Source organism: Dicentrarchus labrax, unplaced genomic scaffold, assembly GCF_905237075.1.
Source record: "Dicentrarchus labrax unplaced genomic scaffold, dlabrax2021, whole genome shotgun sequence".
NCBI classification, from domain to species: domain Eukaryota; kingdom Metazoa; phylum Chordata; class Actinopteri; family Moronidae; genus Dicentrarchus; species Dicentrarchus labrax.
Window position 1 is genome coordinate 28,043,136 of NW_026136720.1, and position 16,703 is coordinate 28,059,838.

The window sequence follows — 16,703 nt, forward strand, 5'->3', positions numbered from 1 at the left end:
CGAGTTGTTACTTAGCTTATTTAAAGTTATTCAACTAATCAGTTGTATTTTTGTACAGCTTTAATCACGGAATGGTCTCGTATTATCTTTAGTTAGTCATGTTGCCCATACAATTATATATTAACATGCATACAACTGTATATTAATATTGGAGTCTCTTATTTACTATATTTCTTTTTACATTAAGGCAGCATGATACATGTCTTGACGTCCACTTGCAACATTCTCGCATGGAGTCATTCATGTTGTCCTAAATGTAGTTGGGTACAGCCCTGTGACCATAAAAGAAGAAAACCGCATTTCACAGTCTTCAGGTAAGACACCTAACAAGAGTAAACTTGAATTGTTAACATAGAAAACATGACATAACAAGTTTAAACCATTGTAAACATACAGTCCTGGGGCTCAGTCCTACGTTAGTGTGTTTGCAGCTCTAACCGTTTGCCAGTAATTTGGAGAGTAGGCTAACGTTAGCTAAGTTACCATCTTCACTGCTGAACTGTAAATGCCATTGCTACCGATACTGTGTCGTCTTTGACACGTTGTTTACCGACGGGTGTTTTGCTGCTAGCCTAGCCCTAACGCACCATTTTAACCAACAGCTTCGTCAAACTTAATTTAGAAACCTGTCAGTTTCAGAGTCACAAGATGAATCGTAATTTTTCCACAATATTCATCTTACAAGTGATTCACTGAAGAGTATTTCAGTTACATTTGAACGTGTGAATGTTGTTTACAGCTCGCCACTGCCCACTGTGGTGTGTTGTTGGAGATCAATTGTTCCCAACATTTTTCCATAAGGGACCCATTTTCTATCATTGAGTAAACATCAGGTTATGGATGTATCATATTATATTCAAAACTGTATTCAACATTAACAGTGAATTGCAAGAAGTTTGTCTAAAATGAGTGATTCTGATGAATTTTGAGCAGATTATTTCCTGTTTAACTTGAAACTTTTTATACCATTCTGTCTGTATTATGTATTGTAACAGTCACACATACTTAAAGCTGCAGTAGGTACCTTTTATATTTATTTATTTTTGTCGCATCTACTGAAACTTGTACTATATCCTTACAGAAATACATCAGACAGATAATCTGTGAAAAGATCAGGTTCCTCATTTCCAAATATTAATGCTGGGAATGAAACAACAATCAACCGTCTTCAGGCCACCAGCTCAAAGCGTCTTTCTATCTGTCTTGGCTCTGATTGGTTGTTTTCAATCAGGCCCGGTGGATTCTACATATACCATTAGGAGATCTAGGAGGAGCCAGAGGAATCTGATTGTTTCACAGATTATCTGTCTCATGTTCTACTGTCAGGATATAGTGAAAGTTTCAGTGAATATGACAAAAAGTAATTTTTATAAAAATGACCTACTGCAATTTTAATAGGTTATATTCTCCCTGATGCTTGGCCTTTGTTCTGTTAGATAATTTACTCTCTTTAACAGAAGTGAACAAAATACTGAGATATAGGCCTACTGTGTATATTTTTTTTAAGTTTTCTAGCACCCCTTAAAATTAAGATGCCCTCACGACCCTAGTGGGGGTCCCAACCCTCAGGTTGTGAACCACTGTTGTAGATGGCTGATTAGATGAGCAGCCTATGAACCAATTGTTCATAAGCCAATTTTTATATAATTAGTGTTGTGTGTCCTGTTTAATGCGATCCGAACTGATGAATGTTCCCTGTTTATTTGTTTACAGTCAAGCATAGACATGCCCCATTCTGAGTGTGAAACCGGTTCGAAAGTTTCGGACCCACAACATTCCCAGAAACTCCTCAGGGTGCTGCGCGTCTTCTGGCAAGAGCACAGTTTCCACGATGCGCTGCTGGTGGTGGATGGGGAGGAGCTGCCTGTCCAGAAAAACATCCTGGCTGCTGCTAGCCCTTATATCAGGTCAGACAACCTATCAGTGACTATTTGCCCTGGTCTCCAGCACAGAGCCAGTCACACCAGCCCAGATAAGATCATGCATTTGCTATCTTTAACGGGTGTTTACAGTGTTAAAGCAACACTGGTGTGTCCACTTTCACAAAGTACTTCAGGTTTCTAGTTTTGATTTTCATGTGTGTCGTATTGAGTTGTGTTAATGGTTTCCTGTTAGGACCAAGCTGAACTACAATCCTCCAAAGGAAGATGGGTCTACGTACAGAATCGAGCTGCAGGGCGTCTCCATGGCCATCATGAAAGAGATCCTGGAGTATATCTTCAGCGGTGAAGTGAGTGCAGAGGCTTTAGAAAGCAAAGTGACATGCTGAGATTTTTAGGTGTGGTCTCCTGCCCATCCTTATATATTGTTGTGGGTATCCATTTGGCCTGTATTGCCCTACCTTCCTCTTTGTCTCACCACCTGCATGTGTGGGTCTTTCCTTCACACACAGATCACTTTGAGTGAAGAGACCATCCAGGACATGGTGCAGGCGTCCGACATGCTCCTCATGACTGACCTCAAGTCCCTCTGCTGCCAGTTCTTAGAGAGCTGCATCACTGCAGAGAACTGCATCGGCATCCGGCTCTTCTCTCTGCACTACTGCCTGTACCACGTCCACTACGCCGCCACCGAGTTTCTGCAGACACATTTTGGCGATGTGGCGCTCTCCGAGGAGTTCAGGGAGCTGCCCCTGGACCGGCTCTGCGAGGTGTTGGCCATGGAGAAGCTGAACGTGGGCAACGAAAGGCACGTGCTGGAGGCTGTGGTGCGATGGTTCGCGCACGACCCAGAGGACCGCAGGGTGGGTGACGCTCACTGTAGGTTCAGTGTGAAGATAAGAGAGGTCATGAAAAATGCAGACCAGCAACAAACTGAGCAACTGCTGATGAGAAAAATAATAATACATTTTACTGGCTGCAACAACATTTTCAGTGTTAAAGCTTTTAATAAAAAGGCAATGCAATATATCACATTATAGCAGTAAAGTTCATTTTAAGGATAGATCAGGACGTTGGTTTACCCACTCTTACTTTGAGTTTGATGAACCAAAAGGTTGACTTGATAAGCTGGTTTTATGATCTTTTTATGGTTAGTGATCCATGAAATATATTTGATTTCTAGAAAATGAGAGTTATCTTCAGATATTTAGCATTTAAGATGTTTTTCTGGGTAACCTCTTACAAGACCATATCAGTGGTTATTCATGTTTTAACCCATTTAGAATAAAAAAATCACATACAGTGCAGTGTTTTGCAGACATACTTTTGTGTTGTAGAAATGTAAGCATTTTCTTTGAAGGCATCCATTGGTCTCCATTCATTTCTGCACAGTATGAATATCATCAGATCTACCATGTTTAAATGTATAATGTTTGCCTGAATAATTAAGAATTTGATGAAGACAGCGTTTCACAAAGTTTCTAAAGTTTCTCCTCACTCAACAACTCACAAAACTGTGAGATCTTTAAAGAGAGTCTGGGAACTTTCTCCACGGGTGACAAAGAAGTGGCCTTTATTGGTTACTGTTTACTGTGTTTGTCAAATTTGACGTTTAATGTCATTAAAATGTGAGTCCTGTTCCCTGTATTCGCAGGTCCACATGAGGGAAGTGATGTCTGCAGTATGGCTGCAAGGCCTGGATGTCAGTTACCTGAGAGAGCAGGTAGGGAAACTGTACAGAGCGCTCCACATTTCAAATGTCTGCTTTATAGAATCAACAGAGTAACAACTTGGTATCCCATCAGGCCATGGGGGAGCCGCTGATGAGGGAGGTGATCAGAGAGTACTGTCAGCCGGTGCTGAGTGCTGGGGCTCTGCAGGGTGAGGCTCTGCTTGCTGCCTTCAAACCCAGAGGTTACTCAGAGTGTATAGTTGTCGCCGGAGGAGAGGACCGCAAGTAAGTCACTGTCCGCCATCTTTTTTAACCTTTTATATTGTGTTTGAGCCCTGTTTATACCTGGCACAAGTGGACAGCTCAAAGTACACCAGTTAACACCTGACATTACAGTGCGTCTTTGCATGTGTCTGGTGTGGCCACTTGTGATCAGATCTCACTTCCCAGCTCTACTTCACATGCAAATAAACACGTACATCATTTATTTTTGCAAAGACTAAACTTATTTTTAAATGGCGGCCCAACAGTAGTAGCTTACACGCTGGGACAAACGGACACACAAAAGAAACTAAATGTATAATGTTGCAAAAATGCCAAATTTTCAAGAAGGCTGAAATAATGAAGAATTTGTCTTGGACAGAGCATTACAAAGTTTATAAAGTTTCTCCCAACTCAACAAGTCACAAAAAAGGGAGTCTGGAGACTTTCTTCACAGGTGACAAAGAAGTAGCATATATTGGTTACTTTGTCAAATTTGACATGTTTTGACATGTTTACCATTTATGGTCTTAGTCTTCTTTCATACAGCATGATGTTCATTTAGTATATTATGGTCCCATTTAGAGTAAAATGGATGATAAAATAAGTAATTCTCAGTGAGCTCAACGCACCAAACTCAGATCAAACTGTCAAACCAGGCAGCTTAAAAAAAACAACATGGCGGCAGCCATAATACCAAACTCAAGGCTTCAAAACGATACTCAACAAGCCATTGGGTGACATTGTTCACAGTGCAGTGAACAAAATGGAAATCAGACAGCGTGTTTCATGTGTCAGTTGAGTAGGCTGTCCAACAATGTGGCCCAGTACACATTTACGTACATCCTGCTAAAAGAATGTGGTCACATGCATCCCAGACCACCTCCGAATGTGGTCTGAGCAATCGGATCTCAATGTGTCCTCAAGTGTGTTTTGGGTGCATTCACATCAGTATTCAGAACTGTCCACTTGTGATCAGATCCCCCATGATGCAGGTTAATGCTGTAAACAAGGCCTTGGATTATTATTATAATTATTTATCACCAGCATTACTATTCACAATCTTTAGTGTCCCGTAATTACCTACAAAAGGTTTACCACTTCACTCCACAAAAACAGTTTAAATTTACAGAATTTCTGAAAACCTGTACATTCTAAGCGGTTTCAACACAGAATCATAAGAACTTGCCTTTTAAAACCCACTTGAATCCTAGTTGTTATGTGGCTGTTTTCTGTCATTTAGAGAGAGCCAGAGATTTAGCCCTCAGTGACAGAGAAAATAATGGTGTATATTTTACTGTGAAATGTGGTCTCACCAGAGGAAGAGGTTGAATTAGTGCAGTGGTTCTCAACCTGGGGTCCTTGAGGGGTTTCCAGGGGGTTCATTAACTAGAAGCTAGCTCAATGAGAGAATGTATAAGAATGACTGTTCTGCTTATAGGGTTCATACTCTGCTAATCTGCCAATCTACACTATAGACCAACCACTGAAGTAGTGCTTAGCTGACCCTGATCACACTGTTGGCTCACATCCTGTCTGGTATAATGTTTTCTGTCCTGTACAGAACCAGGAAGCCAACTGCTGTGACGCACTGCATGTGTCCGCTCTACGACACCAACAGACAGGCCTGGATCGAGCTGCAGCCAATGAGTGTAGCCCGCCTCGGCCACGGGGTGGTCGCTGCCGGTCAGTGCTGGGCTTAGGCCAGGACAGTGCATCCACCACAACTGAAGTGATGTAGATAACACATCTTTAGCCCATGTCAGGAATTACTTCAATAAACCTTTGTTTCATCAGGATTAGGGCTGAAGAGAATTCCTGTAGTAGAGTCAGTATTAACATTGCATTTCCTGTCTGTTAGAGGGTTTTCTGTTTGTGATGGGCGGAACAGACGAACACAGCACAGTCCTGGACAGTGGAGAGAAATATGACCCTGACTCCAACACCTGGAGCCCCATACCCCCAATGCTGCAGGTATACTCTCCCCTTTTTGTGACCACACTTTTCCTCAGGTTTCAGCAGTTAGAAGTATCCCTCCATCATAAGCATATAAACAGCTGAGGGCGATCTTTGCAGTAGAATTTCTGTCTGAGTTTGCTGCTATTTATTCTTTTATTTTTTGGAGGATAAATCATCAGTCCATCATACAAAGCATGTTTCTGCAGCCATGTTACATTATGTTTATATATTCTTGTTATTTTACTTCATGACCACTAGGTGTCAGCAGTGCTGCAAAACAGGTTCAACCCTGGTTTGCAATATTAAGATTTAGATTGTAAACCACTACCTTAAAAGCAAATCAACATACACTGAGACATAAAAGCCAAGCAAAAGAAACAAAAGTATATTTCTTGGTGGTTCTGTCATGGGACATTTCTGTGGTTTGATCATCATGTCACTGATGTACGTAGGCTCGTCAGAACTTTGGTGTGGTCGAGCTGGACGGTCTGATATACATTCTCGGAGGAGAGAATGAAGCAACGGAACTGATCACTGTTGAAGTGTTTGACCCTCACTTGAATACCTGGAAAATGCAGACCAGCATGACCATGATCCGCAAGGTAACAACACGCATGCAAATATCACATTCACAGAACAGCAGAACATGTACCATAATAGTGTCACAACATAGGTCTTAAATCCCCACTTTATTATTAAATGTAATGCTGTAATATCAGATCTACAGTAGAGCTGGGCAACATCACCTAAAATCAGTCATAATTAGTTGTTACGTTAAATCTCTGTAACAATTAATAGACATTATGGTCTGGGTGAATACTCTGATTCTGATTGGCTGCTGGGTGTCGATTTATTCCTGTTAAGTAGTTCCAGTGAAACTGTCTGTTTACCGTTCTAAATGAATGCACTGAAATAAACAAAATCTGAATATCTGATAAATATATCTCACAATACTGAGTGTGGTCTTTCAGTGGCTCCACCACAGGTGATTTTCTGATAAACTGTCATTCATACTGAGCATTAACCGTTAGATTCGCAGTTTACTGCTCCGCGAAACTGTGTACACCTGACTCCCCGAGCACAGACACACAACGTCTCTCTCCCACACACTGACCAAACACACCATGCTGAGCTTGTGGTGTTGTAGCATTGTGAGTGCGAGTAACTCTGCACTGCTTTTCTTAGTAAATCCACTGATGCATTTCCACATCAGTATCATCATTTAAACGTACAGTATGTATTTTTTGCCCCTTGGGGGTCTGTCACATCAAGATGACAATAAAAGACAAAATGTAATTGTGAAGTAGCGTGGGATCTTGGGAGAATTGCCGTCATTGCAGTCAGCTTCTCCCATTTAGGATTCCTTCAGTGTTCATGGTTCAGGATGTTTCTGCCGGGAGCCCACTTATCCACAGAGGTCTCCTCCTCTCCAAAACAAACAGACCTGCTGATTAAAACCACTAAACACACTGAATAAAGCAGTTAGAGGCTATTAGCAGTGGTTTGAAGTTTTAGAATATTATTTAAAATTAAAATTATTGATGAATCTTTGATTTCTTTTTACATTAACGTGTTAAATAATTCTGCCCTCATTTCTTGGAAATATCAAAATACAGGCAAAAAAATACTACTAAAAATTGTTGCATATGAATTATATTTCATTATTTATTAATTTCAGCACTAAACAGTAGTCCAGATGAAGGGCGACCTGGAAGACCTGAGGCACAAAACTTTACCAACGACTTTTCCTGCCTCCTTAATTGGTTATTGCCTCTTTTTTTTTTTTTTTTTTCTCTCACACCAGACCTCTCTCTTTGTCTAGACAGTGTGATAGTAAACTAGTAGACTAACAAAGTATCTAAAATGACCACACAGAACGGGCCCAGGGCCATTACAGCCCTTGTGCGGACTTGTTCAGAAATTGAACAGAACTTAGACCAAGGGATTCATTTTGACACAGTGAACCTCTACCCACATGCTGCAACTTGTACAGCCGTGTCTGTCTTCTCTCTCAGGTCGGCTGCTACGCTTCCATGAATAAGAAGATCTATGCCATGGGTGGGGGCTCCTACGGAAAGCTGTTTGACTCCGTTGAATGCTTTGACCCCAAAACCCAACAGTGGACGGGCCTCTGCCCTCTGAAAGAGAGAAGGTAAAGACAACTTCTGATAGTGTTAGCTGTTGTGGTCTGAACATGAAAGAAAGAGGATCTATGATTGGATCAGCTGACATCCAAGCAGTTTAAAGTCAATATCTGTTTTCTGCCTCACATGTCATTGTCTTGTTATCTTCTCGTTTCTGTCCATTGAAAATCTTTTTGTCACATGTTGTACGCAGTTGCTATATAGGACAAACATTAAACCTCAGTTTGGTCTTTTTTGTATTGCACAACAGGAAAAGAAACACGGCTCCATGGTCACTGTCGCACTCCCACATCTGTCAGTTTTGTTTTCATTTTGTCAACCCTTAAATTACATCAAAATGTTCCTCAAGATGATGAAGTAGCTGTAAGTGAGGCTGTTGAGTCATATGTTCACTTGTTAGTCATAGCAGAACCTGTGATATTAAGATGTGAAGATACATTCAGTCTTTCGGTTTGTCTTGAATGGTTGTACTATTAATGTATTAGGGATGCTAAAGACACCATGGACAATGAAATTTGAAATGAAACCAACGTATACACTGAGCTCTGACAGGTGTGTAGGAGAGTGACCTTTCTACGTAGACACCACTCAACTCAGCTTGAAACATCACTACATTGCGAGGGTATTATAGTTAATTAAAACTCACCTTAAAACTGAGGCTAAGTGTGAAAAACATTTTAGTTAACTGTTAAGTCAGTTATATACTTAAAAAACTAACCAAAATCATATAAAAATTAAGTCAGCTATGTCAGTGTGTTTGTGTTGAAACTATTCTGAACTTCTTAAATGGTGCCACTGACAAATATCCCACATATTATAATAAAACTAAAACTAACACTGAAACTGAAACTAATAAAAACTAAACTAAAGATTTTAAAACAATAAAAACTAAACTGAAACGAGCAAACCCACTCTGGAAATTACCTGAAACTAAACTCAACAAAAATTAAAAACTAATGAAAGCTACCAAACAATAATAACTCTGCTTCAAGGGACTTCTTTATAACTTTGCTTCTAGCAGTAAAGAATTCATTTAAAATTCATTTGATCTGATCATGTTTGCTCTGTCACATTGCCTTGTTTTTTTCCGGATTAGTGGCTGTGCTGTGAAACCTTTGATGATAAGTAGTCCCATTCCTCATTGTGTCAAAACTGGCCTCTCTTCATGATTAGTTAATAGCCTTTGTGTCATAATTCTCCGACACAAAGGCTGTTTCTTGGTCTAAGCTGTGAGTTGAACAGCCCCCCCTTTAGGTGTTAACCCAATAGGTCCAACTTTTAATATCTCAAAATAGGGGTGGGTGATAATATATACAGTGACCACACTGTTTATATTATATTATCTAAATTTGTCAACTAATTAATTATATTCTCTAAATTTGTCATATTTCTCCAGTTGTTTTAGGTCATTGTGAGGAATGTTGCAAAACAGGATTGCTTTTTGACAATGTTGTAATTTTATGACTTTTGCTTTAATGTTATAAAGTCTTAGATAATTAGACAACTGTAGATATTCCACAAAATGTACTGTTTTATGGTCACGTTTTCAATATCTATAATCCTGTTATATATTAATATGGCCAAATAAAATAACATATTTTCGAATTGAAGATCTGATCCATATTGCTCAATCCTGTCTCTTTAATTCCCATTTATTTTCCTGGGCAGGTTTGGTTCGGTGGCGTGCGGTGTCGGCCAGGAGCTCTATGTGTTCGGTGGGGTTAGAAGCCAAGAGAACGACAATCCCGAGCAAAGACACATGATGACCTGCAAGTCTGAGTTCTACCATGACGAGATGAGGAGGTCAGTATGGAAATACTGCTTTTGTAGGATTTTAAAATCTATTTTTAAATTGCAGATTCTATGAATGTGTTATTATTAGTACTGTTTTTCTGTCCCATTATGAAGTTTTGAGTTTTAAACGTCCAGTGTGTAGGATTTAGTGGCATCTAGTGGTGAATTGATACACATCAGGCCACAGACGCATATTTGATAAGATGTAGTCTCAGGGATCCCCTTCTGATAAGATTGAGTTATTCCATAACAGTCTACACTGTAGATTGGCAGATTAACAGTAAAGAGTGTGAAACCTATGAACAGAATAGTCAGTCTTATAGTTTGTTGGTATGGGGCTGCATAACATATACATTATACAGAATATTATGGATGATCGGTGTACATTCTCTCATTGGGCTAACTTCTAGTCAATGAAATTTGAAATTGAAAAAGATGAAATTGGGGGCGTCCGGATGGCTCACCTGGTAGAGCTGGCAGTGGGTTCAGCTCTGGACTGTGGCCCTTTGCTGTTGCTTTTCAGCTGTCAATGTCAATTGAGGGCAATAAAAGCCCCCCAAAAGTGCATTAAAAAATAAAAATATAAAATAATAATAATAGTGAAATTAAAATATTCCACATTTTTATGGAGACCCCCTGGAACCTCCTCAAGGACTCCAGGTTGAGAACCACTGGTATAGGAGGAACTATGGTGTCTGCAAAAATACAAAAGGCCCCATCTAGAACCAGTGTTTGGTTTGTCCTTTCTGGGCTACTGTAGAAACATGGCCACTGAAGGTGACCCAGGGTGTCTGTAGATATACAATTCTTATTCTAAGGTAACAAAAACACTATCATTCTTATTTTCAGGTGATTATACACTAATGAAAACATACCTATGAATATTATATTCCAATTTTATTTCCATTTGTATAAATGTTACACACCGGACCTTTAATTGCTCTTGTGTATCGTCAACAACAACACAGACTATCACTCAATTTGCGGACTTCCTCTCAAACACTATGCCAAGCTTTGATCGAGTTCTGATTCTTGGTTATTTTAACATTCATGTGTGCTGTCCCACTAAGCCTCTTGTAAGTGATTTTAAATTCTGGGTCTTTTAATGTTGCTCTACTTCTGATCTGCAATTTGGAAATTACTGATGCTTGTCTGTTCAGATCATAGTGTTGTAGTATCTCATCTCACTGCGTGTTTCTCTCACTGCATTAACTCTACGACTGCCAATAAGTTCTATGAGGCTCTCACAGCCGCTCCCAACATTCACAATATTCTTTTATCGTCATCCACTAATCAGAAGGATGGCTGTTCGATCCCCGGTTCCTCCTGCTGCTTGAGCAATACTGGAGCCCAAATTGCCCAATGCTGTGTCATTGGTGTGTGAATGTGTGTGAAATAATTAGTTTCTGTTCTGATGAGCCTTTGCCATCAGTGTGTGAATGTGTGTGAAAGGGTGAATGTGTAAAGCTCTTTGAGTGGTTGGAAGACTAGAATGGTACTATATAAGTACAGTCCATTTACCATTTATGTAAGGCCTCAGTGCTTTCCTGAGCCTGAAAAATGCTAAACATAAAATTATTATTATAATATTTGCACTATTGAGGCTTCTTCTCTCCATCTCAGCTCTTAGGAGCTTACTTCCTTTATTATCACCACTTGCTCTTTTGTTCTGATTTCTGTTGCTCCCAGTGGGAAATCAGGAAAGCCTAAGTCTATAATATAGTTGCCTTAAGTAGCGAAGATCAGAATGAAAGTGGAAGTTGGACAAGCTTCGAATTTCTTTTGAAATTCTAAGAAACTAATTCTCACAAATACCAGGAAGCGGTTGTGAGATCAGAATAGTGCCATATGAAAAGGAACTTCTGTTATGATTTGGCGCTATACAGTTGTATGCAGAAGGGCCCAATACAGAGTAGTCTAAAAAATATTATCCTATACATTGTAAACGCATACCGTACAGTTAGGTGTTCTTGTGAGGAAACTGAGAAAATAGTTGCATTAGAATCAGTTGGAATCAGTGTAGTATATCACCGCCGTAATAATCATGCTACCAAATAAAATTCTATTGAATTCTAAACTAAACTCCAAAAGTACAAAAAGAAATACAGAAAATATCAGTTATTGCCATTATTTATAGGAGTGGAGCGGTTCACAAAATTGACCACTGTTTGCCTTCAACAAAATTCTGGCTAGTAACTTAAGGAATATAAACACTAACTCATTGTCAAATCTTAATTAAAAGAAAATGTTTTCTAATTTGTGCTAACAAAAACTGCTGGCCACATTACTGCTGTAATCCCACAACCTCCACGACTGCATAGGGCTGCACATGATGCCACGATGGCAGCGGATCCTCTGTAGACTGTTGGCTACTCTGTTGGTCTTTTTGCCATTTCCAAAGCCGACTGACTGCACTCTACACTTCATCCATGCCAACTGAGAAGCTGCAATGAGTTTAAAGTCTTTTGCACCCCAATAACTTTATTTGAACTTTTTCTTTTCTGTGCATGCTTGTTTGACCTCATAGCCTTTTTCAAATGAATAATTACATGAATGAATATATACATGCCCAACCTGTGATTAGCAAACCGAACAATTCAGATTTTTTTTACTTGAACTATTCCATCTCTAATTCTCCATAATCCAGCGCTTTTTTTTTTTTTTTGTCCATTATGGCTTTCAGTTGTTGGGGCCAACAGAACATAAATAAAGTACAAACTAAGACTGCACACCGTGCAATGGAGGCAAAATGTTCCTACCTTTTTTTTTTCAGTAAAATTACAGACAAATTATTTTTGATACACATTTCTGTTGTGGTATGATGGGTGCAGGTGGATGTTTCTGGATGACCAGAACCTGTGCATCCAGACCAGCTCGTCCTTTGTTTACGGTGCTGTGCCCATCGGAGCCAGCATCTACGTAGTGGGAGACCTGGACACGGGTTAGTAGAAGAAAACCATGCAGAACAACAACAGAGTTCTTACGCATCGTCAGTATCTGAATGTGAATGGTTGGTGTTTCCCGTGTGTGCAGGAACAAGCTTCGACTACATCCGGGAGTTTCGCCGGAGCACCGGGACGTGGCATCGCACCAAGCCTATGTTACCCACCGACCTCTCCAAAACCGCCTGCGCCGCTCTGCGCATCGCCAACTGCCGACTGTTCCGCCTTCAGCTGAGTCAGGGCATGTTCCGAATCAGAATCTGACTCCACGTTTGCACACCGGTACTTTCTACCTGCTGTAGTCTGGTTAGATGTTGAGGATTGTTAATGTCTGTTCAGAGGGTTAGGGTTTTTTTACTCAAGATTTTTTTCCTGTATGACTTGATGGGACAAAAGTTCATCTAAACAAGTTTTTAACATCATGGGTTTTGTGGATTTTTTTTTTAGAACTCTAAATATTATTTTTTTTTAACATGGGATTTGATTGTTTTTGGCATTGTGTTTTAATGGACATTCCTCCCTGTAATGTTTACTGGTAATAATGTTGCTCTGTGTGGGATTTAAATGTACAATATGTTATTTCTGCCGTTAGGGGGTCTCTCATAACAAAACAATAACAAACTTCTACTGGGCCGAATTATCGTCCTCTCCGCTGATTAAAACCACTAAAAACACTGAATAAAGTAGTTCCACCTTAAAATCATCACTGCTTCTCCCACACTGTTGGACAGACAAAGGACGTCCCGGAGGGGCTGCGAGCCGAGCTGCTGCTAACGTTAGCTCGGCTTTGAAAGCTAAAATCCTTCATCTGGTTAAAATATATAGTTAAAAACCACCAAGATGTAAAAAGTGTATATACATATATCAAGTAAGTACACAATGATTGTGACTTTGATCCTAGACAGGCCAAAGTCACAGTGTGTGAGGACCTTCAGTGCCATGATTGTCAGTGGAAACTGACATTTTTTGCTATCTTTCTGCCTATAGATTAAGAAACCCCAGCTATGCAGCAAATCGATCATAGACAATGTAGAAATCACTAACTGAGGTTGTAGAGGATGAAGGTTGTCGAAAGAAATCCCGAACTAATCCCAGAATGCTTTGCATTAACTGAATGTTTGCACGTCAGAGCACCAGTGCTTTGCTTGATAGTCTGTTTTTATCTTTGACCAACCTAGCCTGCTCAGAAATAGATGTCGCTGCGACCGACACTCTTGAGTTTCTTGATGTGTTGCAGCCTCCGTGACCTCTGACCTGGCTTTCCAGTCAGTACAGTTTTGGCATCCCTTGACCCCATTTGTTCTGTGTGAGTTACAGCTGCTGCTGTCTGTCCTCAGCTCAGGGGCAGCACGTACAAAGTAAACACACAGCGTCAGTGGAGCTCATGGAGTGTTAATACAAACACACCTCTTAAAGACACTCGTTGAAACTGAGGTATGAACAATAAAGCCCAATACAAAGTAGTCTTAAAATTGTAAAAAAATCCATGCTCTTGCTAGTAAATTTTAAACAAGTACTGTACAGTTATGTGTTCTTGTGTGGAAAACATTAAAATCAGTGTAGCATATTAGCTCTCTAATAATCAGGGTAAGCAAACAGTTTTTTTTAAATGTAAATACACAATTTGGGATCCAAATCTAAACAAAACCCACCCCCAGCATCCCTTTGCACCAGCTGAACCTAAGTTCCCCAGCATTAACTGATACATTGCAACTATTTGCAATAGATCATTTATTTACAGTTTTTTTTCCACTAAGGTTAAGATGTCTCACACGTACGGTCATAAATAGTAATAGAAGTAGCTGAAGTCAGCTGCTTAACAGTTAAAGTTATCCTATGGAGTTGCAGGTCTTACAATACACGGCCCAAGTGGTGTAAGTGGACTGTTACCATCCAGTGTAGATTGCACTGACGAGTCATTTTCATCATAGTTTTCGTCGATAATAATAATAAAAATGTTTTGAAAAACAAATGTTTATGTCGACAGAAACGAAATCTGAGTGAGGAAAAAAAAAGACAAAAATGTTACTTGAAAGGCACTACAAGCTAAAAGAAATCACTGCTGTCTTGTACTGTGTAGAGGAGTGAAGAAATGTAGAGAAATGTTTAAATAATGCATTGCACTTTAACTAAACACTAAAGTTACTGTACATTTAATCGACTGAAATCATGTGATATTTAGTCGATTAAAGCAAGCCAGTCTTTAAACGCTTTGCTGAATAGAGACTGAGCATTAACTGACTTTCTCCCAACTTTTGTTGCTCAAACTAGGTGGAAACAATTGACCTTTCCTAAGCCACGCCCCTTTTGGAACCTCTTTCTACTTTCCTGTACTTAGATATGCTATGTGCTAGGCTAATCTATATTGAAAGGACAACCACATTTTGACACACAAGATGGTTAAAAAAGTTAAAGCAACATAGGCTTTATATAGTCACATCTTAAGTTGGTTAAAGTTAGCAGAATTAAGTTTAAGGAAGGAGAAAGTTGACCCAGGTTCTGACTGAGGCTTGCTCAACTGTTATTGGAGGACATAGCAAAAAAGGGGCAGGTTAGGGTTGGGAAGGGTCAATTAGAGAGTTTAAAAAGAAAACCTGCATTGCAGAACCAGGGGCTTTAGGGCAATGACATGCAGAAGTCGTGAGCTGGTAAACACTGTCATACCGTATATATCGTTGGTCGGGATATCCAATTTCAATGTTAATAATAATGTATGTTAAAAACAAAATATTGTTGTTTGCTATATGCCACTTTCTTCACTGCGAAGGAGAATGGGGTGAGAGCATTGTTTCAGGTGAGGTGTGTCCTTGAAGTAAGGGGCATTGTTTGTTAGTGGCTGTTCTCAATGCTGTTTGAGGAACTACTTTGCCTTTGGAAATTGGTGAGCTCCAATATGACTAAAGCTAACTTAGTCAAAAGACTATGACTTAAACTAAATCACACATTTCTGTCAAAATGAACGAAAATGGTATATTGAATATTGTGCTAAATAAATGAAAGGGTCAGTATTGCTACTGTATCACACCCCAGTTGAAACAGTTCTCATACAGTATGTTCACACTGATATGACACACCAGCTGAAAAAGGATTTCCTGGAGCTCTACAAAGCAGCAGGACCATTCTGAATATTGCTCTTCCTTATTTTTGCTTAGACACTTAACATTCCATAGTGTCTCATCATTTACAGTAAATACATCCAGTTTCCGAGCTGCTCTGTACCCTAAACAATGCTTGCTCTCACATGTTAACACCTTATGACTAGCTGTGTTGTGATACACTGGTACACGCACATAAGGGAAAATAATAGCACTCTAAACTGAAAATAGTCTTTAACCAAAGTTGTGTTGTGAAAGGTGGGGTGTGAACTGCTTCAGTTTGTACTTTTGTAACTGATGCATGAGGAAGTTTCGTAAGATGTTGCCCTGTGTGTCATTCATTTACGTCAAAGGAATTAAAACACCAAAGTGGTCACTGATCCCGTTGGTTTCTATCTTTTGTGTTTAAGTGCTGATTTTTATTCTGACAGCTAGACTTTGATCAATGACTCCAGCAAAGATTTACCTTAAACATACAACAAGGAGTTTTCAAGGGGTTATGAAACAGTCTAAGTTTAATACTGATGCCTCTATTTGACCTACATAAACAAACAAAAGAGAAGTTTGGCTCTTTCTGTCTGGTTATTCTCAGTGCCTGTTTGTGAATGTATTTTTTAAAGTACGTATTTATTCCACATATTTGGCAGTTCTTTGTCTAAACAGAGCGAGAGACACATGATGGTCCTTTTTTACTTCAACGCTGCAAATCTCCCGACAAGCCCAGTTAGGGTATAAATTTCACATTTTTCTTTTTCAAAACTTTTAAAAAAGGTTATGAACAATGAATTAGCAACTTTCTTTCATGTTTTGTTTACAAAATTTTAAAAAAGTTTGAACTTTTACTAGTAGAATATGTAACAACAGTAAATGGAATTTTACCCATGTGAATACACATTTAAGAGTACAATAAAGAGTTATCAATATTTCACACCTATTGATTATCTGTGGAGTACAGG

At 39.4% G+C, this 16,703-nt stretch overlaps 1 protein-coding gene across 1 annotated transcript; it reads left to right on the plus strand.

Annotated features, from left to right (window-relative positions):
• Positions 1–127: 127 nt before the first annotated feature.
• On the plus strand, positions 128–16,127 carry gan (gigaxonin). The gene is made up of 13 exons (XM_051383216.1): positions 128–314; positions 1,714–1,907; positions 2,116–2,230; positions 2,393–2,743; positions 3,535–3,603; positions 3,686–3,837; positions 5,378–5,499; positions 5,675–5,787; positions 6,225–6,374; positions 7,788–7,924; positions 9,585–9,719; positions 12,542–12,651; positions 12,744–16,127. Exons 2-13 carry the CDS (start codon positions 1,726–1,728, stop codon positions 12,914–12,916), a joined length of 1,809 nt encoding a protein of 602 aa, XP_051239176.1. The 5' UTR covers positions 128–314; positions 1,714–1,725; the 3' UTR covers positions 12,917–16,127.
• Positions 16,128–16,703: the final 576 nt, after the last annotated feature.

What these genes read in the sequence shown, in the direction of transcription:
- gan (XM_051383216.1), top strand. Translation starts at nt 1,726, where the DNA reads ATGCCCCATTCTGAGTGTGAAACCGGTTCGAAAGTTTCGGACCCACAA. An exon ending in CCATACCCCCAATGCTGCAG is followed by an intron (nt 5,788 to 6,224) that starts GTATACTCTCCC and finishes TGATGTACGTAG; the next exon opens with GCTCGTCAGAACTTTGGTGT. An exon ending in TGCCCTCTGAAAGAGAGAAG is followed by an intron (nt 7,925 to 9,584) that starts GTAAAGACAACT and finishes TTTCCTGGGCAG; the next exon opens with GTTTGGTTCGGTGGCGTGCG.